The sequence below is a fragment of the Mixophyes fleayi genome, chromosome 6 (genome assembly GCF_038048845.1).
Source record: "Mixophyes fleayi isolate aMixFle1 chromosome 6, aMixFle1.hap1, whole genome shotgun sequence".
In the NCBI taxonomy this organism is placed as follows: domain Eukaryota; kingdom Metazoa; phylum Chordata; class Amphibia; order Anura; family Limnodynastidae; genus Mixophyes; species Mixophyes fleayi.
Window position 1 is genome coordinate 34,873,020 of NC_134407.1, and position 24,892 is coordinate 34,897,911.

General features: G+C 40.8%; 2 protein-coding genes across 2 annotated transcripts in view; one reads left to right on the forward strand and one right to left on the reverse strand.

Moving 5' to 3' along the window:
* SEMA4G (semaphorin 4G) overlaps window positions 1-18,803 on the forward strand; it is a 507,048-nt gene extending 488,245 nt beyond the window's left edge. Inside the window, exon 17 of the mRNA XM_075216263.1 lies at window positions 18,598-18,803. The gene's annotated coding sequence lies outside the window, so the exon portion shown is untranslated. The remainder of the gene's footprint in view (window positions 1-18,597) is intronic.
* LOC142161047 (proton channel OTOP2-like) lies at window positions 816-24,026 on the reverse strand. The gene is made up of 8 exons (XM_075216265.1): window positions 23,897-24,026; window positions 22,866-22,947; window positions 14,051-14,461; window positions 13,068-13,204; window positions 11,607-11,665; window positions 9,155-9,279; window positions 8,036-8,976; window positions 816-1,535 (listed from the first exon to the last, which is right to left on the reverse strand). Exons 3-8 carry the CDS (start codon window positions 14,457-14,459, stop codon window positions 1,347-1,349), a joined length of 1,860 nt encoding a protein of 619 aa, XP_075072366.1. The 5' UTR covers window positions 14,460-14,461; window positions 22,866-22,947; window positions 23,897-24,026; the 3' UTR covers window positions 816-1,346.
* Window positions 24,027-24,892: the final 866 nt, after the last annotated feature.

The following is a 24,892-nucleotide window of genomic DNA, read 5'->3' on the forward strand; positions in this document are numbered from 1 at the left end:
ATTTTACTTTGTAAATGATAAAATGACCATCCACCAGTGAGTGCAGCAACATCCAAATCACCTTCAAGTGCAAAGTACACTTAGGATAGCCTACGATTTAAAGGGCGGAACGACTAATGATGACAGCCTAGAACACGTGTAAGGAGCAACTGTAAAAATGCATTTTATGTACAACAGACATCAAGAAAATCATAACAGATGTATTGCATGGGAAAAAAAGTTTTTTTTAATGTTTTGTCATTAATGACTACATTAGTAACAGGTGACAAACATGGAATACTTTTATTTTCTTTCCTGTACGTTCTTTTGGAGGGCAGGAGAGGTGTATGGGTGGAGAGGGCGGGGCTTCACGATTCGCATCATTTTGGGCCTGCCCCCGGTGACGTAATGCCTGTTGTGGGTCTTTTTACAGTGTTTAAAGACCCAAAAACAAACATAACATCACTGGGGCGGGGCCAAAATGACGCGAATCGCGAAGCCCCGCCCCCTCCGCTCGTACATTCCTGCACTAGTTTTATATAAGTGGGCAGATGGGTCAGATGCGTGAGACTTGCCAGCTCTCCCGGGAGTCCGTGAGACCGACCCAAATTTCGGGAGTCTCCCGGACATTCCGGGAGAGTTGGCAAGTATGAAGTATAGTAAGTGAATACCATCTTGCAAGGACTCTTTAAAGGCAATATACACCTTTCTGCAGAGTTTGCAAGACGCTCGATAGAGCTAACTTTTTTCTAACAGTGAAATCAGTATGTTTTCAATGTAATATGGCGAAAAAAAATTAGAATAAATTCTAAGAACTGCAGGTTTCAGTGAGTCTTCCTACATCTCCTCTCATGAAATGCAACCCACAAAGTACAGCACTTCTTTTATTCCGTGACTTCTAATATTAACAGGATTAGTATTTTTTGGATGCTGGGTGTATGTTTTCGCTCCTAATAAAATGTATACAGTATATGTAAAACGTCGTTTTGTTTATTTTGTCATACTTTTTTCAGTATATCGCATGTTAATATGCAATACCATGGTCTTATTTACAGTATAACTGGGTATGCGGACCTATAACTATTTGCCTGTGGGCCCTGAAAGTAGAACAGTATAGGGTGCATATCAGGTTGTAAGCGAACTCTATGGGTGTCTTGTTTTTTCATTAAAATAATGATGGTAAGTTCTTGTTAGATACAGAAGAACAGAGGAGTCAGTTTCTGGCATCAACGTGTTTTTCTCACAAAGCGATTATTACTGATGTAAGCAGCAGTCATCTCGTACATGGGACGGATGGCATTGCTGTGACATGGAACCACTCACTGATGGGATTGTCAAGGGTTGAAAACAAAGAGTTCAGCAATTTCCTAGCAGGCAGCTGCCTCACATATGTTACAGTATGCTTCAAACAAACTGGCCACAGAATGCATACGGTAGAAGATTCCCAGGGGAAGAGAGATCTTTACAATGATCACCCAGAGTGTGAAGCCATAGAAAGACTGTTCAATTTGGCTCACCAAATGGGGCCGGGTTCCATAGGCGTATAAGATCCAAACCTGTGAAGATTATAAGACAATATTTAATTTTACATTCAAAATATATAATAAAAGGAAGCTAAACTAAAGTTGCAAGTGACTTCATATAAATAACTAATGTTTCGGAAATACAGGAACATGTCATTGATAGAAGCTGTTTGACATTACTATATTGTCTTGCAAGGAATAGGACCGCTTGTTGAAACAAAAAGCCCTATTGCTGCTCTGCCTTATTGTTATTAAATTTGCCCACTATGGATCAGTAAAGGAGTAAGAATGTCTGCGTGTATTTGTTCTACAAGATCTTTTTCACATTGTGGGCAATCACCAGTCTGTCTCCCACAGGTAACTAAAGGTGCGTTAGATGCCAGGAAAATGGGCGGATCTGGATGTGTTTGTAGTGGCGCCCAGGGGAGAACACGATTTCTAGAGGGGGGTTTCCAAATGCTTGCATGGGGAGGCCTGTTTGACAAGTAAGTTATGATTAGGGATGCTGAGGCTCGGTTCCCCAAGAATCTAACACACCCGAACTTAGCAGATCCTAGTATCGAGCCGAGCCAGCCAGGGCCATCTTAACAACATTATGGGCCCCCGGGCAAAGCAGTGCACCGGGGCCCCTAGATATAGATATAGATATATAGATATTTACAGATACAGATATAGTTATAGATATACAGAGATAGAGATAGATAGATGTACTTGCTCAGTGACCCTTGAAGTTTTTTTTTGCAGGTTTTTTTCTTTTGCAGGATTATTATTCTCATTAAGAGCTGTGCCTATGGGGCCCCCTTGCCCGTGGGGCCCCCGGGCAGCTGCCCATCATGCCCAATGGAAAAGATGGCCCTGGAGCCAGCTCGGGACTTTCGCGAGCCCTCAAAATTGAAAACAAGGCAAAACTTCATTGTTACGTCGTCGGATCTCGCGAGCTTTGGATTCTATAAGTACCGCCCTCCGCAGTGATCCAGCGCCATTTCACAGAGAGACACAGGAGGGGTAGCACAGTTTTTGGCAGTCTCTAGTGCAGTTGGGCAGCGTCATAGGTAGAAAAGAAAGAGGAGGGTAGCAGTGTTCTTCAAAGTCTCCAGTGACATTCAGGAGAGCTCCATTGCTCCATTGCTAATTGTGATTGCTGAAATACAAATAATAGTTCTGGCAGGCTTGGTCTTCTAAATCTGCAGTCTTTGTTTGAAAGTGTATGAAAATAATATTGTGATCTGTGAGGTGGTCAAAATTGACTGCAATTGACTTGAAATTAGTGTTATTGAGGTTAATAATAATGTATGGGGAAATAAAGCAAAAATATGTGATTTTAGCAAATAGGGATTTTAGAAAAAAATCGGGATCCGAAACCAAAACCAAAACACGCAAGGGCGGTTTTGAAAAAAACAAAACCAAAACATGAAGTTAATCCAGATCCAAAACTAAAACCAGAACACAGGGGTTAGTGAACATCTCTAGTTATGATACAGCTGCAATATCTGCTCATTTATCATCATCTCAGGATGGCGTCAACAGATTAATATCATTTATAAAAAATGCTTTATTTTTTTAATACATTTTTTAATTAATTGTTTTTTAAATATTCGTAGTTTTTTAAAAACAATGTAATCTATTATTCAAACTCTAATAATACAAAATCCCCCCTTAGTGTAACTGAAAGCAGATAACAATGGGTGTTTATCCTGGAGATAGGGCTTCACCAATATAAGGATGGTTAGAGAGAGCTTCCACCGTGGTAATAACCACAGGGTCTCACCAGCGAAAGCTTCCCCATCTCAGCATGGCGATGGCAGAAAATAAATCAATGAAAAAATATTTTATTCTTCTTACTTTTGATAATTCTCTGTGCACAAAGTGGTACTGAAAGTCTAAGTTTGGGTTTTCAGTTCCACTGCGCGTGTGTGAGCCGGCTAACCCGGTGAAGCGGTAAGTTATCTCTTACAGCTCTGAGCCAATATAGTCAAGGAAAATCATCCCTATCGCCAGATCGTAATAAACAGACCCCTAAATCACTTTACTCTCTCTCTGTCAGAGTGAACGAACTGGGAGGGATTCACAGAGTTTTCTATTTAATAATAAAAAAATGCCTACATCTGGTGGTCCCTTGTCCTCCAGCGAGGTCAATTTACAGCCATCAGCACATAGGAGGTGGGGATTTGAGCATAGAAAACATTCCCTAAGTGCACGCCTGGATCTAGACATGGCTTAGGGAGATTGGGGGCGTGGCCTATTGTGTCCCAGTTTTCCAGGTGGAAATGTTGGCAGGTAAGTTATTTATGCAGAGAGAGGTGTACATATTCAGTAGCCCACAGTAAACAATATGACCAGGGCTGGTGCTGGGATCTCCAGCGTCCGTCCCTGCTGAAGTTCATGCATTGGCAGTGAAGCCCCATCACTGTGCATGTGCCCTCCCCCATGCCCCTGTGATTATTTTGATCTCTGCTCTTGGTGATTGGTTGCTATGCCTAACTGCACATTTGCAAATAACTCCGTATAAATTAAAAACGTAAAATGTGATAAAAGGAAAGAAGCAAATGAAAAAGTGAAATATTTAATAAAGACAAAGTATGGACGGCAGTGGGACGTACCTGGCCAACCGTGTCGTCCCAGTGTAGGATTAAAGCTGATGATGTGACGGCTCACATCCTGTCCTGGGACAAGATCATTGGCCAGGTATGCCTAGCATCTTGAGACATGTTTTTATGTAATGATAAACTCCAATAAAATAACCATGTCAAACACGATTTTGATGTCTCTGTTGAGGTGCAGTAGTAGATATTTTACTTTAAGGTACTATTTAAAATAAATAAAAAAATCTATCTACCTATCTATCTATCTATTTATTTATCTATCTGTAAATTTATAGAAAAGCCGCATATTACAATGGTTAGAGTGTCCGGTCCAAGCAATAAGAACAAATCAACCAAGTGTGTGAGATCAGGAACGAGCACTCCAAAATGTAGCAAAAAATATTAAATTTTAATCCATAATTAAAAAGCAGCAGAAAAAATTATACAATACTTGTCAGAGGACCATTGTGAAAAAAACGTAGCCCAAAGGCCGTTTCGGTGCCTGCAATTGGTAAAGACAGGACAGGCCTAAGGAGTGAATGCAGGTAAATATCTAGTGGTTCTAGTGGTATGTTAGTGATTTATTGCTGCCCTCTACTGGTGTTTTATTATTTTGTAGCCTCTCACTATACAAGAAATACAGCATATTTGTGCATTACAAATACTTACTTCACGTTAAATAATACATGGAATTATAATATAAATATATATATATATATATATATATATATATATATATATAATTACAAGTTAACCCATGCATGATACTCATGCATTCTAGTCAAATCAAGCTACTTAAGGTGTTAAAAAGGTTCTTGTCATGCATTTGGGCCTAGCCCAGGCCTCCTCAGGGGAAGAGCGTTACTTCCCGACGCAAGCGCCCTTTTTCAACGTGGTTTTGTCCACATGTCACCACCTCATCATTTTTCTCCATCACCTCATCCTTCATCTTCATCGCCACATCCTTCATCGAGCTACTTAAGGTGTTAAAAACTCCCCACTGTCACCCCCGGCAACCACCAACCACTCCCAACTGTCACTTCTCCTTCAAGAAATATATAGGTCAGTGTATAACTCTGCCCAGCAGGTGGCGCTGCAGCTTGTTTTTTTTTTCACACACGCCACTAGGCATTTATATAGTAGATAATGATAATTTACAATAATAAATACTATTTTGCGACGGTCATCACTAGTAATCAGCACTTACACCTGACTTGTAGCTGATGCAAGTGATATGCAGAAAACATGTACCTATGAAATGCCCAGAGCTTGAATCGGATGCTGCTTTGTGAGCTGAAGCTTGGAACGTCCTTACTGTACATTGACTACGTGCATACACTCCTTCCAGCAGTCATCCAGTCGCAAAGCGGATCACAGACACCATGGCTACTATGCTAGTGTTAGATCTGCATCCAATATCCACTATAAACGCAGCTGGTTTTTCACAGTTAATTGAGGTTTTTTGTCACCATTACAAAATTCCATTGCGACACCATTTTTCAAGAAAAGCTATTCCTCAACTGTACCATAATGTTCATAAAAATGTAATAATTGGGCTCAAAAATGCCATTCTACCCACTGTACACTTAACCACAGATATGTGGACAAGTGGAAGTGGGCAAACAAAAGATTATATGACTGTGACAGCCCACTGGGTTGGTAATTCGCCTTCACCAGCAGGAACAGCAGCAGCATGTACACCACTAAGTAACATTTCTCACAGGCAGGCTACTCTTTGTATCACCGGCTTCACTAACAGGCATACAGCTGATAATTTGTTTTACGAAAACTAAGGGATGTCATTGATACATGGCTTATGCCACTTGGACTCTCCCCAGGATATATAATTTCTGACAACAATATTGTGCGAGCATTACAGCTGGGTGAATTATATCACATTCCTTGTTTTGCTCACACAATAAACTTGGTGGTGCAGAGCTTCTTGAAAAATAACCGTGAGATGCAGGAGATGCTTTCAGCGGCCCGTAAAATTTCTGGACATTTCCGGCATGCTGCCACAGCATGTAGGAGATTGCAGCAGCTCCAAGAACAATTTAATTTGCCCTGCCACCAACTTAAGCAAGAGGTGTTAATAAGGTGGAATTCCACCCTGTACATGCTTCAGAGGATGGAGGAACAGCGCAAAGCCATACAAGTGTATTGCACAAGCCATGACATTGGGAAAGGAGGGAGAATGTATTTCAGTCTTGCACAGTGTAGAATCCTTTCTGTGCTGTGCAAGGTGCTGAAACCATTTGAAGTTGTGACCTGTGAAGTGAGTTCATACTCTGCTAGCTTGAGCCAAGTCATTCCCTTAATTCGACTTTTGGAAAAGCAGCTTGACAAACTGAAGGAGGAGATGAAAGCAAGTAATTCCGGAAAGTATGTTGGCCTTGTAGATCAAGTACTTAATTCGCTTCGCAATGATCCAAGAGCTATTAAAATCTTGAAGTTGGATGACTATGTTTTGACGACTGTGCTTGATCCTAGGTTTAAGACCAACGTAGATTCTTTGCTTCCAGCTGACCGAGATCTGAACCGATGCAAGGAGCTCCTGGTCAGCAAGTTGACCGCTCAACTGGTCGTTGGCTTGACGACGTCTCCTCCTTCAGTTTCTCAGGGATGACGCAGGTGACAGACCACAACAGTTTGACATCTGGTCTGGTTTATAAAGATTTTAGCAAAAAAAGTGTGACCTCGGCCATAACTCCATCCGATCCTACTATTAATATTCAAAGGATGGTAGAGGATTATTTTCAAGAGTTCATTGAAATCGAAATGTCAGACAGTCCCATTTCATACTGGGAGGAAAAACTAGCAATTTGGAAACCCATGTCCAAACTTGCTTTGCAATACCTAAGCTGCCCACCCTCCAGTGTGTACTCAGAAAAAGTTTTCAGCACAGCCGGGAACCTTGTCAGTGATCAACGTAGGAGGTTACTTCCTAAAAATGTGGAAAAGATGATGTTCATCAAAATGAACTACATCTTCCACAAGGAAAGCCTTTACCGGCAATTACATCCAAGTACTGACACTTCTCTAATGGTGGATTCCAGCGGAGATGAATTAATAGTCTGTGATGATGATGTACACACTGATGAGGGTGAGGATGATGCTGAAGATGATGACGACAACATCTTGACAGTGTAGAATTCATTTTGCAGCACTGTTGATCTAACTTGCTTTCAGGGCATTGATAGCTGGTTTAGTGGGGGCCCAAACAAACCAAGCACTTCAACCACAAAAGTGGCAGCCCTTGTCGCTGAAGTGCTTGGTTTGTTAAAATGTACATGTCCTTTGTAACTTCCAACATATGGGTGCGTGGGAGGACAATTCCATCTTGCACCATCAATCTTTCCTGGCACTGATGTGTGTTTCTGCCATTACTCTAACAAGCCCATTGTTAGCTTGTTTAGGGAGGGCCATGTTGGATTTGCACTTCAGCCACAAAAGTGGCACTCCTTGTGGATGAACTGTTTGGCTTGATAAATTGTACATGCTACCTCTCCTAATGTGATATAAACTGCAGTGTGTTTGTGTCGTTGTTCTGTCACTTAACATCCAGCCAGCTAGCTGCAGTATTTGGCTGAAAGTGTATGAAAAGCATATTGTGACCTGTGAGATGGTAAAAATTGAATGCAAATCACTGGAATTTAGTATTACTAAGGTTAATAATAATAATAATAATAATAATAATAATATAGGTACAAAATAATACCGAAATTATGTGATTTTACCCCAAAAAATTGAATTTTGTAAAAAAAATAGCTAAACAAAACCAAAACCAAAACACGCAAGGGCGGTTTTGGCAAAACCAAAACCAAAACCCAAAGGTAATCCAGATACAAAACCAAAACCAAAACACGGGTGGTCAGTGAGCATCTCTAGTACTAATATCCATATTATTTAACAGTATGGCATATATTATTCCCTATTTAAAAATCGACTTACCGATATATTGTAGCAAATTAAGAGGATTGATATGTTTTGCAGAATCTTTCTTCTGGTTGTAATAAAGGACTGTTTCCCTTCTTCCTTTGATACCTGCCTGGTATGAAGGAGGTCCGTCACACTGCTTCTAGACTGTAGATTCTTAGGCATGTCCATCAAGATTCTAGAGCTCCTTACACTGGCCCCATGTTCTGAACTGCTCTCATACTCTGTGGACACATTGCTTATCGTATGTTTTATGGTTTCATTAGCTGAACCTTGAGATATAGAAAAGACCCAGTCCCTTCTTGTAGCAGTTTTATTTTGAGCTGGTCCAGAATAAAGTGCCTCGGTGATAAAGAGATTTTGGCCAAGTATCTGAACGGTTTTACAGAGTGAAAAACAGAGATCCAGGACATAGAGATTTCCTTCAATGTGCAAGAAGAATATGGCCACTAATGAGAACACAGATACCATCAATGGACCACAAGAGCTTCCCATGAGAAGCGTAATGTCCAGGTTTCTAACCACACTCTTAGACTTGTCATCAAATAGGAATCCTTTCTGGAGTCTGCATGTTACAATTCCAATTACAGAAGCAATGAACATAGCGGATAGGAGCACCGAGTTGAAGAGGTAGTAGATACGCAATGCCTCTGGAACTGTCCCGGGAGACTTGGCCAGAACGCCAAAGCTAATCATAACACCAAAAGTTGCCGAGATGGCAAACGCTCCCAAAATCAGACCTATAAAGGCCCCATTGATGTGAAGAGTGCCTCTGCTGTGTCCTGACACTGTGGCCGTACATGTTACCTTGCCTGTATTCTTCCATAGGACATAGAGCATGGTGGAGGAGAAGAGGCTGAATTCAATATTGAAGGGATGTAAGTAAGCTGCTCCTTCATAGAAGATGTGGCACAAGTCTGTGGCGCAGACACAGCTGTTTGTATGTACTCCAGAAGCTGGAACATGAACAGAGGTGACTACACATGTCAATACAAGATCCAATGTATTACTGTGCGAGTTGACAGACAAAACCAAAGAACAACAGTAATGAGCAAAGAAAACGTTATACCAATAAAAATACAAACGTGTTGTTCACAAAGTTATATATAACCTAGTCTCGCACACAGAGCTTACTCTCTAAGATGTTCATCTTCTTCTTTTGGATATCATAAATTTCCTCCAGCTGCTTCATGGATTCGTCCAGGACAACACTCATCCACATTAATATATTAGTAGCAAGTGTATGCATCAGACCAAACCTATGAGGAAGAGAAGAGTTGCGCTGTACATCGGTTTTATTATGACATAAAACCAAAACAAAATGGCAGACTACAACACGGTGATAGGAGTCTTTGGAGAAACATTCACACAATTTTGGTGGAGTAGCTTTAGATACTTGTAATCTAGCAACAAATGTTAAAATTATTGTGTGGTCTTAAATTGGCTCTTGATTTCTAATAACTTTAGCCCCAATGGTGACTTGTTATAGTTGTTTAGAACGCTGTCCAGTAATTCCTCAATAACCAGCTAAAATGTAAATATGTACTGCTGAAAAAGTATAAATTAGTGTATTCTACCTTGTTGGTAAATCTAGTAATGTAAATACAAATATATATATATATATATATATATAGTGGCAACATATGTCTGTTATACAGTAAACGAATACAACCATCTATGGCAGCTTGTAATAGATGAATAATATACATTATGCATTGGCACCTGGATGACTAGGCCTAATCTTACACTGATAAAGACTGCCCAATGTAAGAGACTAGAAGAGACTAGTATATGGTTTTAAATGGCATCACACGTGGGCAGCACAGTGGCACATTGGTTAACAATTTTGCCTTACAGCACTGGAGTCATGAGTTCAATTCCTACCAGTGCACTATATGTGTGGAGTTATATGTGCTCCATGGGGTAAATGTATCAATATGCGGGTTCTTCAACACCCGCGTGTTCAGCCTCTTCCGCGATTAAATTTCAAGCGGCGCTGCATTGTAAAGGGTTAACTTCCCTTTACAATGCAGCGCCGCTTGAAATTTAATCGCGGAAGAGGCTGAACACGCGGGTGTTGAAGAACCCGCATATTGATACATTTACCCCCTTGTGTTTGTTTCCTCTCACAGCAGAAAAAAATATTGGAAGGTTATTTGACTATGATACAATCTACCCTATGTGTGTGTTCTAAGGAATGTAGATTGTAAGCTCCAGTGGGGCAGGGAAGGGACTGATGTGAGGGTCTGCTGTTGTGGCCAGAAGATTCTGTACATGGGTATCCCAATGATACTGAGTCTTAACAAACATTTTGTGTCCACACAAATCTCTAAACACATACACAGCCAGCAAAAGGTCACCTATCCTCAGGCCATTGTCATCTGTTGCCTACTGCTCCCACTATCTGTAAGAGACTTGCCTGCTCCACATCCACACTCCTGTTCCCGTCCTGTATGCCGCATGGGGACATATGGGTCTGCGGCTCTGGTGGTCATGTGACCTCCAGCGGGGAATTTGAATTTCCCCTTCCTATATAAGAATCACTTTGACACTTGGATGGTGTCAGAGCAACAGGTGATCCAGCGTCTGACTCCTCTGTGCCTATTAGGTGCTTGTTTTCCCTGAGATTCGTGCCTGCTTCATTGCTGATTCTGGTTAAGTGTACCGGACCTCGGCTAGTTTGGATACCGCACAGCTCTACTGCACATCTCTCAGGTACCGTTCTTTATTCATTGGTCTCTGGTAGTCGCTTTCTCCTATCTGTTTCTCACGTCAGTGGGCTGAACCAAGTGTGGTCTCCCAGCCACTAAGTCCATCCCGCCTTGCGGAGGTTCTTGGTGACGACCAGGGAGGCCGTTAGACTGCGCACCTTGCTAAACCAGCGTTAACACTGATTGGGAGAATATCCTTGTGCATCCTATCTTCTCCACTGCTCTAGTTTGCCTGATCTGTCAACAGATGGAGGGGGAGGGGGGGGGTGGGGGTTCTGCTCTATAGCAGTGTTTCTCCAACCCAGTCCTCGGACCCCTAATAGTGCAGGTTTTCCATGTGACAAGGAAAATAATTATACCAAATATGGACCTGTTAAAATGAATCAGTCAGTAATGAATACAATGAATACAACTGTGCTAAAGCAAGGAGATAGGGAAAACATGCACTGTTGGGGGTCCCAAGGAACAGGTTTAAGAAGCATTGCACTAGTGCAGCATCTCTTAGTCTCAGGACTACCAAATTACAATGGGACCTCTGTCTTGGGCCCACCAAAGTATATATTAAGTCTTTTCTTGCAGAGTGTTCATGGTGCACTAACAATAAAATGTGACATTTATTTTATTATTTCAGTTTTCCTTATTTTGTGAACGATGAAGCTGTAATCTTTGCTCCACACAATGAGCAAAGCTGTAGCAGGAAACAGAGACCACATTGAGGATATGTGTTATTGCAGAGGCTTAAATCAATGTGTCCTTCTATGGTGCCTCCAATCCATAAGGAATAATAATAATAATAATAATAATAATAATAATAATAATAATAATAATAATGCAAAACATAAATATTTTGGGTATCGACAAACAATGCTAGTTACCTATTCAAATGCTGCTTCTCCTGTATGCAGACTTTGGCATAAAATGAAAGTAGAGAAACCTGTAAGGAAAAGAAAACAGAGAAGGCGTATAGGTGTCTGAAATCTCATCAAGTCAAGACATTTTATAAAAAGAGACTAAGGGGTATATTTACTAAACTGCAGGTTTGAAAAAGTGGAGATGTTTCCTATAGCAATCAATCAGATTCTAGCTGTCATTTTGTAGAATGTACTAAATAAATGATAACTAGAATCTGATTTGTTGCTATAAGCAACATCTCCACTTTTTCAAACCTGCAATTTAGCAAATCTGGCCCTATGGCTAAGTACACACTACAGGGTTTTTAGCTGAATATCATTCCAATCACATGATAAACGACTGTTCGGCCCGATATCGCATTAGTGTGTACACTGCCATGATGAACGATTATCATTCCAAAGCTTATCATATCACTTCATTTGATTTTTAAACTTAACTAAAAATCAAGTTCAACAATGGAACAATGTTGTTCCAATCCTGCAGTGTGTATACGCGCTCAAGGTCAGAATCTCCATAGCGTTTGCAGAGTCATGATCTTTTCAGTTGATGTTTATGACAGATGAAGAGCTCAGATCTGAAGGTATATTTTGTAAAACGTGTATAATGTGTACACAGGAATCAACAAGCTGATCGGGACTTTTTATTATCAGTCGTTGGTAAAATCGTTATAGATAAAACATAGAAAGAACATTTCTGTAGTGTGTACCCAGCCTTAGAGAAAAGAGTTGCAAGGTCAAGTCTTTATTTACCGTATTTACTGTATAAGTGCAGTGGTTATAAGTGCCAACAACCCAGGGACCCCAGCTTAGGTCCCAGATTTAGCTCTTTAACATCTTTTACAAATCTAATTTTACTGTACCTCAGGCATCAAACCTTGACGGTTCTATAAGACAAGAGCCTAAACACTCTTTATAGAGTCCTGAATTAAGGAATCTGCTCCATAAATTATCGTAATAATTTAAAATAAATTGCACATCACCGTTTTCATGAAAAAATCAGATAGATTAAATACTTGTTTTTTCCCATCATTTATTGTCTCAAAATAAACTGACCATAATAGTAAAAGAAGAACACAAGAGGCCTGGTTCATTAAGTAAGGCAAAAAAAATGAGTAATTTTTCTCCTGGACAAACCATGTTACACTGCAAGGGGTGCAAATGAGTTGATTATTTTGCACATAAGTTAAATACTGGCTGTTTTTTCATGCAGCACACAAATACTTGATAGTTTTATTTTTACACTGAAATTTACAGTTGATCTAGGACATGCCCTACCCCAACTATAAATCTGTCCCCACATTTTAAATTTACCTCCCCCATCCAATGCACCATGGTTTGCCAAGTTGCAAAGTTACTCATTTGTTTTGCTTTACTTTCCTTAATGAATCAGGCCTAACGTCTTCCTGCATTTTCCTTATCGCTCACCTGTATGACGGTGAAGACAGCCTGCACAATGGGAAAGGAGGTGACCAGGACTGGTGTACATTGATGCAGTTCATGGTAATATCCAAGTGTTAAACAGTCTAGTACCAATGTGGCCAAAGCAAAGAGACACAATCCACCTGCAGGACCAAGCGAGTATCTGTTACAGCTTATAATAAGTTCTTGCACTAAAGCTGCTATAACACTTTTATACTTTATTACTGGGCACTACAATGCTGCCAATGTCAACAGAAAGACAAGTCAAGTTAAGTTCTCCCTCATTCTCAGCCTGGATGCCAAGCAGAAGGTCTTAACCTGCAGGGGCCTACACACGCTCCACTGCTTTGCCTAAGGTTCCAAAGTGGTTGAATGAAACCATTCACCTTTCTGTCTGTCAAGTCACTCGCTGCTTGCACCTATTTGGGCACACCCCCTCTTCCCACCAGGTCACTCATGGGGGCACCATTCCCAAATTGAACTCACCTGCACTTATAATCCCAGATGCAGAGGTCCAAAATACCTGTTCTACCACAAAGTTCTAGCCCCACAATAGCCGGAATTAGACACCCATATAGGAATATCCCTTGGAGAAGAAACTTGGGATAAAATCCATACATCAGTTTCCAAAACCTGGATTAGTGTGGCTATAAGAGACAACTGTTGTAAGATCTTCACCAGGGGGTACTTGGTGCTTATATACTCCACTCACGTCTGCATGGTCACCACATTACGGTAGCAATTGACATGTCAAGGGAATCAGGTTCACTTTATACTAAATGTATCCCTTCATTTGATCTGTACTTTATCTTTTCTCACTGTACACTGTTTGAAAACTAAATTAAATAAAGTGATTTCCAATACAATTTTCCATATATTCCAATTGTCTACTCTCCTGGATTGTCTACTACCTGTATTTATAAATGTTACAAAAACTAGACCTAACCATGTTGAAAATAAGAGTGAAGGGTGCACGGGCCAATTCATACCTTTTAACCAGCTAGCTCCAGCCTGGTGATCCTGGTACATCTTGATATTTTTATTTTTAGCGGACGTCCATCCAAACCAAAGCATCCAGGCGGAGGAGGTTAGCATGAGCACGGTGAGAAAGCCGTGTACGTTGTGGCTTTGCTGGCTGTGGTGACGCATCTCCGCCAGTAGCACTGCGCTGCCAAAAAATGTCAGAAGAGCCAAGTAGAGTAGAGAGAGGAGAATGGTGGTTCTGGGGTTGGCAGAGTGGTGCCAGGGCTCCCTCTCGTTCTCTGGGCTGCTGATACTAAGACTGGAGAACAGGGAATCCGGGGAGAGAGCGGTATCTCTAGTGGTGACATCTGTAACTTGGAAGGAATTCCCTCCATTGGAGATCACTGGTGCATTCATCGTTTCATGGGGAATCATTTCTATTCAAACAGAAACAGGTTACTTTTTAATAATCCAAGCAGGATGTCTCTATATCCAAATAAAGCTTAACAATTAGCATAACCATGTTCTTTAACACATGATTGTAACCTGTTTCCCTTTGTAATTAGTTTAAATCGCTTCTTGGTGAGAGACCTGTCCTTGAGATACCACCTTCTCTGAAATCTGGACCCCCAAATGTTAAGAGTCTGCTGCCTGGACAGCTCTGAATTGGAAGCAGTCTGTTTCTTTAGATAGATTTACTTGATTGGTTGTATGCCCTCTGCAACATTACCAACCAATCATTAAAGAGCACTGTCTAGGTAACAACATCTGGAGAATTCAAAATTAGAAGTTTCCAGATTTTGGGAATGTGGGGAACCCCAGCATGGTCCTATTCATTAAGAGTTTTAGGTAAGTTGCCCCTTGAAACAAACCCAGTTATGCTGAACAACGCAACACTTGGCCATTTATTCCCCATGGGACATTTGTTCTAATTGCAGAGCAGTGATCGGCATTCAGACAGCAAAGACGAACGGGAACACTGAACTTTATTATAATTGATGTTCTGTACAATGGACAATAGCAGGCAACAAGGCAACATCTGAACTTGCTCTCCCATATGTATGTGTACCATTCTGATTGACACAAGCAGAGCTGAGCAAAATATTTTAGATTTTGTACCAACATAAACAGTAATAAAACAAGACTGTATAATAACAAATAGACAAAGATGTAAGATTTACCTGCTTACAAGCTTACAATCTATAAGCGAATCTATAAGAAAATAGAGTAGGAGTTTGAGCCAGGAGGTTAAGTGTCCTATATTGGTCCATCTAGTTTGCAATGGGAAGAAGTGCTTAGTGGAGCTGTAAGACACAGTAATGTTGATTTGGGGGTCAGTTGTTGGGGCATAGAAGTAAATTTGAGAGAAGTGTGTACAGGGGTGGTAATCGGGTAGAATAGCAGAGATTAAGAAAGTGGCTCAGGCATTTCATAAGCTTGTAAAAAGAGGAGCATTTTCCAGCGAACAAGGTTTGGAGGCTAAGGAAGAGTCATGTTGTACAAGAGAGGGAATTCCACGGAGTGAGTGCAGCCTGAATAACGTTTGTAACCAAGAATGGGAGCAAGAAGTCAGTGTAAATGACAGGCAGAGCGGAGGAGTCGAGTTGGGAGATATTGTGAGGTGTATGTTGGTGTATGTCAGGATAAAGCATAGATCTGATATGCTGAAATAGAATATTGGATGTCAGGACCCAAATAAATCTTTGCATGAATACCTAAATTCACCTGATGTTCAATTCAGATAAAGGTGTGACCGAATGAGCCCAGGAACAGGTAATTGAGTTAGGTAAACCCTTTGTGCAGAGACCAGCTTTAGATATGCAGATCAGACATCCATTGTATTTGATCATGTATTTCCCTAGCTAATTTACTTCCCTTCAATAGGTAGTATAAACACAAACTAACCCCTAGGTGTAAATTAGAGAGCTTGCAGTTATTTACAAGGGATAATTCATAACTGCAGGGTAAATAGGTTGTATCAAATGAATCCATTGATAAGCTAGTGTAACAGTAAAAGACGCAGAGTCTGATGTAATGGTGTTTGGAGGTTTTTACATCCCAGTGTGAGGAGATAAGCCTGCCACTGTTAGCAGCTTCCAGGACATAGCACTGTTTGCTTGTGACACTTGAATAGACTTGTAGGTACCGCTCAGCATGTGGTCTGGCTCAATGAGGCCAGGGGATAACATAGCCTATATGTAATACTGTATAGACAGAAAGAATTCCGTTTTAAAATATGCCACTTAAAATCAATAAAAGCAGAGATCAACCACCTATTCCTCAATAGCATGAGGAAGGGCAGCTCATATGTTAAATTAAGAATTCTGCCCCACAGAAAAATGAAGAAAAGGAGTGGAAGCTCTGCGAATGCCCTGTACTTAGGCATGTTTGATATGAAAAGATGTACAAAGTCATAGGGGATTGGTTAATGATCATCATCATCATCATCATCATCATTTATTTATATAGCGCCAACATATTCCGTAGCGCTTTACAATTGGGGACAAACGTAATAAACTAATAAACAAACTGGGTAAAACAGACAAAGAGGTGAGAAGGCCCTGCTCGCAAGCTTACAATCTATGGGACAATGGGAGATTGACACATGAGGTTAAGTATACATTTTGCATCTTGGCCCAGCCAGACTGCAAAGGTAGGGTGACTCATAAGCTAAATGATCCTGTCACACAACAATGTTATTCCGGGGGTAGTTGTCTTGTGTGAAATTGTGTAACAGGCTAAAGGTAGTGAGGTTAAGATGGTGGTTGAGGAATATTATAAGCTTGTCTGAATAGGTAGGTTTTCAGAGAACGCTTGAAAGTTTGTAGAACAGAGGAGAGTCTTATTGTGCGAGGGAGAGAGTTCCATAGAGTGGGTGCAGCCCGAAAAAAGTCCTGTAACCGGGAATGGGAGGATGTAATGAGGGTGGATGAGAGACGCAGATCTTTTGCAGAACGGAGTTGCCGAGTTGGGAGATATTTTGAGACAAGAGAGGAGATGTATGTTGGTGCAGCTTTGTTGATGGCCTTGTAGGTTAGTAAAAGTATTTTATATTGGATTCGGTAGAAGACAGGCAGCCCGTGTAGAGACATACAGAGTGATTCAACAGAGGAATAGCTATTTGCAAGGAAAATCAGTCTTGCCGAAGCATGTAAAATAGATTTTAGGGGTTTGAGTCTGTTTTTGGGAAGACCAGTAAGGAGGGAATTGCAATAGTCAATGCGGGAGATGATTAGTGCATGAATTAAGGTTTTAGCAGTGTCTTGTGTGAGATATGTGCGGATTCTGGAAATGTTCTTTAGATGTATGTAACATGATTTAGATATAGAGTCAATGTGGGGAACAAAGGATAGGCGTGAATCAAGGATTACACCTAGGCAGCGAGCTTGTGGGGTGGGATTTATGGTCATGTTATCAACAGAGATAGAAATGTCAGGTATGCTCTTGTTGGCGGGTGGGAATATTATTAACTCTGTTTTAGAAAGATTAAGTTTGAGTTGACGAGAGGCCATCCAAGATGAAATGGCAGAAAGACAGTCAGTTACACGGGACAACACAGATGTCGAGATATCAGGAGAGGATAGATAGATTTGGGTATCATCCGCATAGAGATGATACTGAAAGCCAAAGGAACTTATTAGATTTCCAAGAGAAGCGGTATAGATAGAGAACAGCAGAGGACCTAGCACCGAGCCTTGTGGTACTCCAACTGATAGGGGAAGCGGAGCAGAGGTGGCTCCAGAGAAATTAACAGTGAAAGAGCGATTAGAGAGGTAAGATGAGAACCAGGATAGAACTGTGTCTTGAAGACCTAGGGATTGCAGCGTTTGTATGAGAAGAGAGTGGTCAACGGTGTCAAATGCAGCCGAGAGATCAAGGAGAATTAGGAGAGAGTAATGGCGTTCAGTCTTAGCAGTGATCAGATCATTAACAACCTTGGTCAGCGCAGTCTCTGTGGAGTGTTGAGAACGAAAGCCAGACTGAAGAGGATCCAACAGGTTGTTTGCGGAAAGAAAGCGTGTGAGGCGAGTGTAGGCAAGTCTCTCTAGAAGCTTGGAGGGGCAAGGGAGCTGAGAGATGGGACGGTAATTTGAGAGAGAGTTTGGGTCGGAGTTTTGTTTTTTTAGAATAGGAGTAATCACTGCATGCTTGTATAGTGATGGAAAGATGCCAGTAGAGAGTGAGAGATTACAGATTTGAGTTAGAGGTGAAATGAGCACAGAAGACAGGGATCTACCAATTTGCGAGGGAATAGGATCAAGAGGACAGGAGGTAGAGTAGGAAGATAAGAAGAGCGTAGAAATTTCCTCTTCATTTGTGGGGTCAAATGAAGAAAGGGTGTCAGAGGGTAGTGGGAAGGAAATGAGCTGATGGCTTGTTGAGGAAGAGGATACCATTTCTAGTCTGATCTTGTCAATCTTGTCCTTGAAGTAGGAAGCAAGATCCTGAGCACTGATAGTAGATGGAGGGTTCGGGGTGGGAGGATTGAGAAGATGATTAAATGTATTGAAAAGGCGTTTGGGGTTAGAAGCCTGAGCATAGATAAGAGATTGAAAGTATGTTTGTTTTGCAGTGTCCAGAGCATTTCGATAGGAGTGGTAGACAGAAGTATATGTGAAGAAGTCATTAGAGCTTCGAGATTTACGCCAGTGACGTTCTGCTTTACGGGACAGTTTTTGAAGATTTCGTGTTGCTTTGGTGTGCTACGGTTGACATCGAAGTCGACGTGTAGTATGAAGTGTCGCTGGAGCCACTTGATCAAGGGCCGTTGCTAAGGTTAGGTGAAAATGAGGTACTGCAATCTCAGGGGATGAGAATGTAGAGATAGGGGAGAGAAGGTGTTGGAGAGAGGTGGAAAATTGTTGAAGAATAGAATTAAGATTTCTACGAGTATGAGGAGGCTTGGTTGAGTCAGACAGTAGAGAGGTTAGAGCAGTGGGGGTGAGAGTGTAGCTGATAAGGTGATGATCCGAGAGGGGGAAGGGTGTATTAATAAAATTAGAAACTGAGCATAGTCTAGAGAAAACAAGATCAAGGCAGTGGCCATCCTTATGAGTAGATGATTCAATCCACTGGGAGAGGTCAAGTGAGGATGTTAGAGAGAGTAGTTTGGAAGCAGCTTTGGAAGGTGGGTTATCAATGGGGATGTTGAAGTCACCCATGATGATGGTGGGGATGTCTGAAGATAAGAAGTGAGGGAGCCATGCAGAGAAATCCTCAATAAATTGTTGGTGTGCTCCAGGGGGACGATAGATCACCGCAACACGTAGGGAGAATGGATTAAAAATGCGAATAGCATGTACTTCAAAAGATGTGAACGTGAGTGATGGGACATTTGGTAGAACTGTGTATGTGCACTGTGGGGAGAGAAGTAGTCCAACCCCACCTCCTTGTCTGCCTTCAGGTCTGGAGGTGTGGGTGAGATGGAGGCCACCATGTGAAAGTGCTGCAGGTGAGGCAGTGTCTGATTGCATAAGCCATGTTTCTGTTATTGCCAGAAGGTTGAGGTTTTTTGAGAGGAAGAGATCATGAACGGAGGTAAGTTTGTTACAAACAGAGCGTGCATTCCAAAGGGCACATTTAAAGGACTTGGGAAGAGAGGGGAGACAGGTGATGTGTTTGAGGTTTGCTATAGAACGGTAGTGTTCTGATGTATGTGTGTGTGAGGAGTGTGGGGGACCTGGATTAGGTGATATATCACCAGCTAATAGAAGCAGAGTGAGCGAAAGATAGGCAAGGGGATTGTAAGATGTGTGGCCTTTTATTTTCTGGCGACAGGTGGAGGCTGTACTTGTTAGAGATAATAAATAGGACAACAGTTCATGGGTGTTAAATAGAGGTGAGTGGAGTAATGCAGGTGCAATATGAACAAATTTGTGTGTTGGTGGAGGGGTGAAAGATGACACAGTCCTAAAGATCATGCCATGAAATGAGACTAAGAAAAGCAATTTGTGAAACATTGTGATAAAAGGGGTAAAAGCAAAAAGCAAGGGTATTTTAAGAATTACCTCTTAGCAGTATTCCATATAAATAGACAAGTAGTGCTGAAATAGGCTGTGGCAGATGTTGCTTATTGCTGGGAGTTAAATCAAGTCAAATGTTGTCCAACTGTGTTGTCTAACTGTGCATTTTCGTCCACTTAGTGTAGAAATCACACACGTCTAACCCCACATACGTCTCCCCATAGAATGAAGCTAAGATGTAGTCAGTCTAATTTAGGAATACACTACAGATGTGCTAATTGGTCAGCTAATCAAAGGAAAAGAAAACATTTGTGGGAAAGGATAGAGGCCAGATACCTATCATAAATTAGGCAGCAATAAAAGACTGTGCCAACCTAAGTTTAAACAGATAACAGTTTCCTATAACATACTTAAACACAGATTGCAGGGATGAAATTCACAGAATAATGATCAGAGCAGTAGTAGCAGCATGGATGAACATACTTAAACACAGATTGCAGGGATGAAATTCACAGAATAATGATCAGAGCAGTAGTAGCAGCATGGATGAACATACTTAAACACAGATTGCAGGGATGAAATTCACAGAATAATGATCAGAGCAGTAGTAGCAGCATGGATGAACATACCTGAAGATGAAAAGAGAAAAATGATAAAATTGGATCGATGTAACGCTGTCCAGGACAAATATATCACATTGTAGAATTGGTTAATAAATCAGTCAACAGGTAAATTTGGTTTGAAAAGGTGTCCCAGGACACAACCCCGATTAGCATTAACCCTGCCCCTGTGAATGCCGCACCCATTTGAGGTTGCTTAAAAATCTGTGTTCTGAGGGAACAAATTGTCAGACTTTTGGGGATCAATCTAATTGAAGGACTGTCCATTATTTCTGCCTGCCCCAGGCATACAGATTATTATATGTAAGTAATGCTCTGTAGGTTATCTCTTTTATTTTAAACTGTTTTGCTTGTTATGTCAAATTAATTATTTGTTTATTCCTTATTTTTCTTTTTATCTGAATGCCCTGTACCTTTTGTATATTAAATCTAAAATTTAATAAGTTGCGTCCTTGATACTCTAAATAATCCATAGCCTTTGTAGAGGAGATTGCTCGTCCAGGTAAACACTTGGAATGCCAGTGTGTGATTTGTTGATACATTTGATTAACAAGCTGTGTGTGCTTGTATGTACATTTGTGTAACAGTCTGGAGGTGTGAAGAGTTAACCCTGTGTGTGCTGGTGGGAGTCTTGCTAGTTTGTGGAACTAGAAGCCTGTGTGCCAGTGTGGGATAGTATATTGGGGTCCTATTGCCCGTACCCAATAGGTGGTGGCTGTACCTGAAGTGTCTGGGGGTGTGAGAGCGCTGTGTTTGGGGGCGATTCCGTAGGTCTAAGAACCTGTGTGATAGGTGAGAGAGACTGCGGGCTGAAATCGTGTGTGACCCCATACAGCAAACACCCCAAAGTCACGGCAGCTGGGAGCGCGTTCGTGACAGTGTAGTTTGCTACTGGCTTTGTATGTTAGAAATCTTATACAGTATATTTGATTCAGTACAGTACAGGCAACCAATGTAGGGACCGAGAGAGCAGAGCAGCAGTACAAGAACATTTTGTAAAGAGAATTAGTCTAGCTGCTGCATTCAAGATTGAATGAGTGTAGGGGTGAGATTCTGGTTAGGGGAAGACCAATAAGAAGAGAATTGCAAAAGTCAATAGATTACGAGTGCAGGAATTAGAACTTGTGTAGTGACGTGTAAGAGATGCATGGGTATTCTGGAGACCTTTATCAGACATACATAACTGGATCTGGACACAGATTAGAGCTCTGGGAAGGAAACAAAGGACAGTTTTGAGTCAAACATTTTGCGTCGGAAGCGCGGTCGCTCCTTCACAGAGCCAATGTACTGAAAGCTGGCAGCCTGATGATGTCACAGGATGTTTCTCAGCAGTATAGTGAGCATACTGCTGCCAGTACATGTCATGGTCGCACACTCGCTAATACTGATGAATATTTTTGCCTTCCCAGATCATGGATAACTTTATGCAGATATGTAAAAGTGTGGATAAAGAGTAAACTACAAAGTTTTAACCCACAATAAATGTAACATATTTTTATTTATATGTTGTCTCTTCAGATAACTGTCCAGGGTGTCATTTGTTGACCATTAGTAGCGTTTTAAAATACCCTGAGTATTATGGCCACATATGCCTTACTGTATAAGGCCTTATAGATACCCAATTATTTATATATTTAAAGCATAATGGATTTCTTGCACATTATGTTACCCCTTTGCTCCTTCAGTGGCCAGATCATTCAGTAACATAAATGAACTGACAGGCATTTTTAGCAGAGATATGCTTGTTTAAAAGCACATTAAGTAAAACTAAAATACTCTATCCTTTGATATGATAAACACACACTATATGGATACATTAAAAATAATAACAGAAATATCATCTTTTCCACATGACAGGACAGTTAAAGGCAGATTATACCAGCATATATACTTTAAGTGCCCATTATGTAAAATACAATAGTTTGGAAGAAAGTTTTCCATAAATCCTAATATAGAGGATTTTTATATTGCAACATATACACACTAAACATCATGTTCAAATAGAAACAGAGCAAAATTCCATCATAAGAATTGCGATATTAATTGTTTTAAATCTGATAAAACCCTCTTAGCTTCAGGCTTAATAAGGATAATTAAATTACAAGAGATTTAAATGTCAGTAAACCATTTATTTAATCAGCTAAAAGTTTTATGTAGCAGTACTGTGATTTGTCTTTCGGCTGTAGAGCACTATGGAATATATTTGAGTTTTAGCAATAATGGTAATTGAAACAAGCTTGTCTTAATTGTTCTCTTACCTTATTCTGATATATGAAATGGTCCTTCTTTGATCTCTCTGGATTTTCCTGTAATGATTCTATTAGGGTTCTAGTCAATGTTCTGTGTGCACAGTGAGGAGAACTTATTACATATATCTAGGATGAATAATAAAGAGGAGGGGTTCTCAAAAAGTTAAGACCTCCTCTAACTGTGGGATAGCAGAAGCCTGCAGTGCATTAACAACATGGTGTAGATGATTCTATTGTTTATTAGATTATTAAAGATTAACATTGGATAGCATTATTTTTCTTCTGTTACATGGTTCTAAGTTGTTGGCTTTTAATAATAAATAATTTCCCTAAGTCTGCCATCATAGCATATATGTACAGTACATGATCAATGTTTACAGAGACTATATAAATGCATCGTTTGCAACATCTAGTATTTTGTGGACATTTTGTGGGCAGACATCTATAGACAACACATGTATAGGTGGGTGTAGGTCATACATGCCACCTTTTAAGATTTCTACCCCAGGAGATCTGGTGGTCAAGTCATGTGACATGGGGTAGGAGGAGGTCGTGGTGACATTGTCACGTTACCAAAACCCCGGCCACACTATAAAAAGCCGAAATTCGCAGCATTGAAAGGAGGGGGTGGAGCTTAATGACAAGATTAAGCCCTGCCCCCTCCATTCACTGCCATGAATTTCGGCAAATGTGGGAGCTTTGCCTACTCTTCCGGGAGTCCGTATGGACTCCTTAAAATTCGGGAGCCTCCCGGATATTCTGGGAGAGTGGGCAAGTATGGTGTAGGTGGGTAACGCACAATATACTTCAGAACATAACATTACAACAGAAACATATTTATTAAAAAAAAAGTTTTCAGTAAGTCTTACCTGATACAGCATGGATAATAAGAATACATACTGTACTATGAATTGAATCTGGCTTGGGCTACGTACACACTGGAGAATTTTCCGACTGACATGTAATCTACAATGATTGTACCTTCAACTGAAGTTCCGACCAGTCGGGCGATTCATGCGTAGACACTATACACGATTTACCTTCAGATCTGTGCTCTTCATCTGGTCCTCTAGTCGTTTAGAGAAGGACAGCATAGTAGTCACTCATTCATTCATTCCTGTCACACTGATTAAAACCGCCTTGTTATAGCTATCCACATGTCCTTTCATTAGCTGCTGTGACTCTGAAATGAAATATTCAGTCTCAGAAAGAATTATTCCATCTACAGCACTCTCTACATTTAGTCACCGGGACATGTTAATTGCTGGCAGCAGCTGAAAAGACCAGGACTCTGTAAACTCTATGGAGATCGTAAATACACACTGCGGGATCGGAAGGTGATTGGAACGAGATTATTAAACAGTACGACCAACCAAATAAAACGACAATCGTCACTTTGGAGCGACTGTCGTTCATCATGTAAGTATCCACACTAAAGCGATATCTGACCAAACGGTTGTACATCGGCTGATTGGCTGAAAAACCTCCAGTGTGTACCTACCCTTACACAACAAGAGGCCTGTTTCTTTTAAATACTAGTAGTTAAATTCACTGGATCAATAGCTCTATCTCCTCTAGATAGCTACCACAATACAAGAATGGCTGATAACAAAGGTCATTGGGATCAAAGGAGTGAGAGAGCGTTTTGGCATTACAGTGTTTAGAGCCATGAGAAATGGTCACATACAAAAGGCATTTGTGTTTATTATAGATGTATGTGGAGCCATCAAACAGGCTCCACATCCAGGTTTGATAGCCAGCATCTCACCATCACAACGAAAATCATTTTCCAGGGCTGATTACTTTGGGACAGAATAGACTTTATTCCCAAGGAAAAAGGACTCAGCTCATCTAAGAATAATCTAGCAAAAATTGAGAGGAGGTGCAGGCATTGGAGAAGACTTTTATGAGAATACACCCATTATGATAGCATAAATTCCACACCGTATCCTTCACACATCCTCGACAGACAGTACATGACAGTTAGGGTAAGGAAGAGAGTCTACAAGTGACCTTACAATGTAATTTCTGTATGG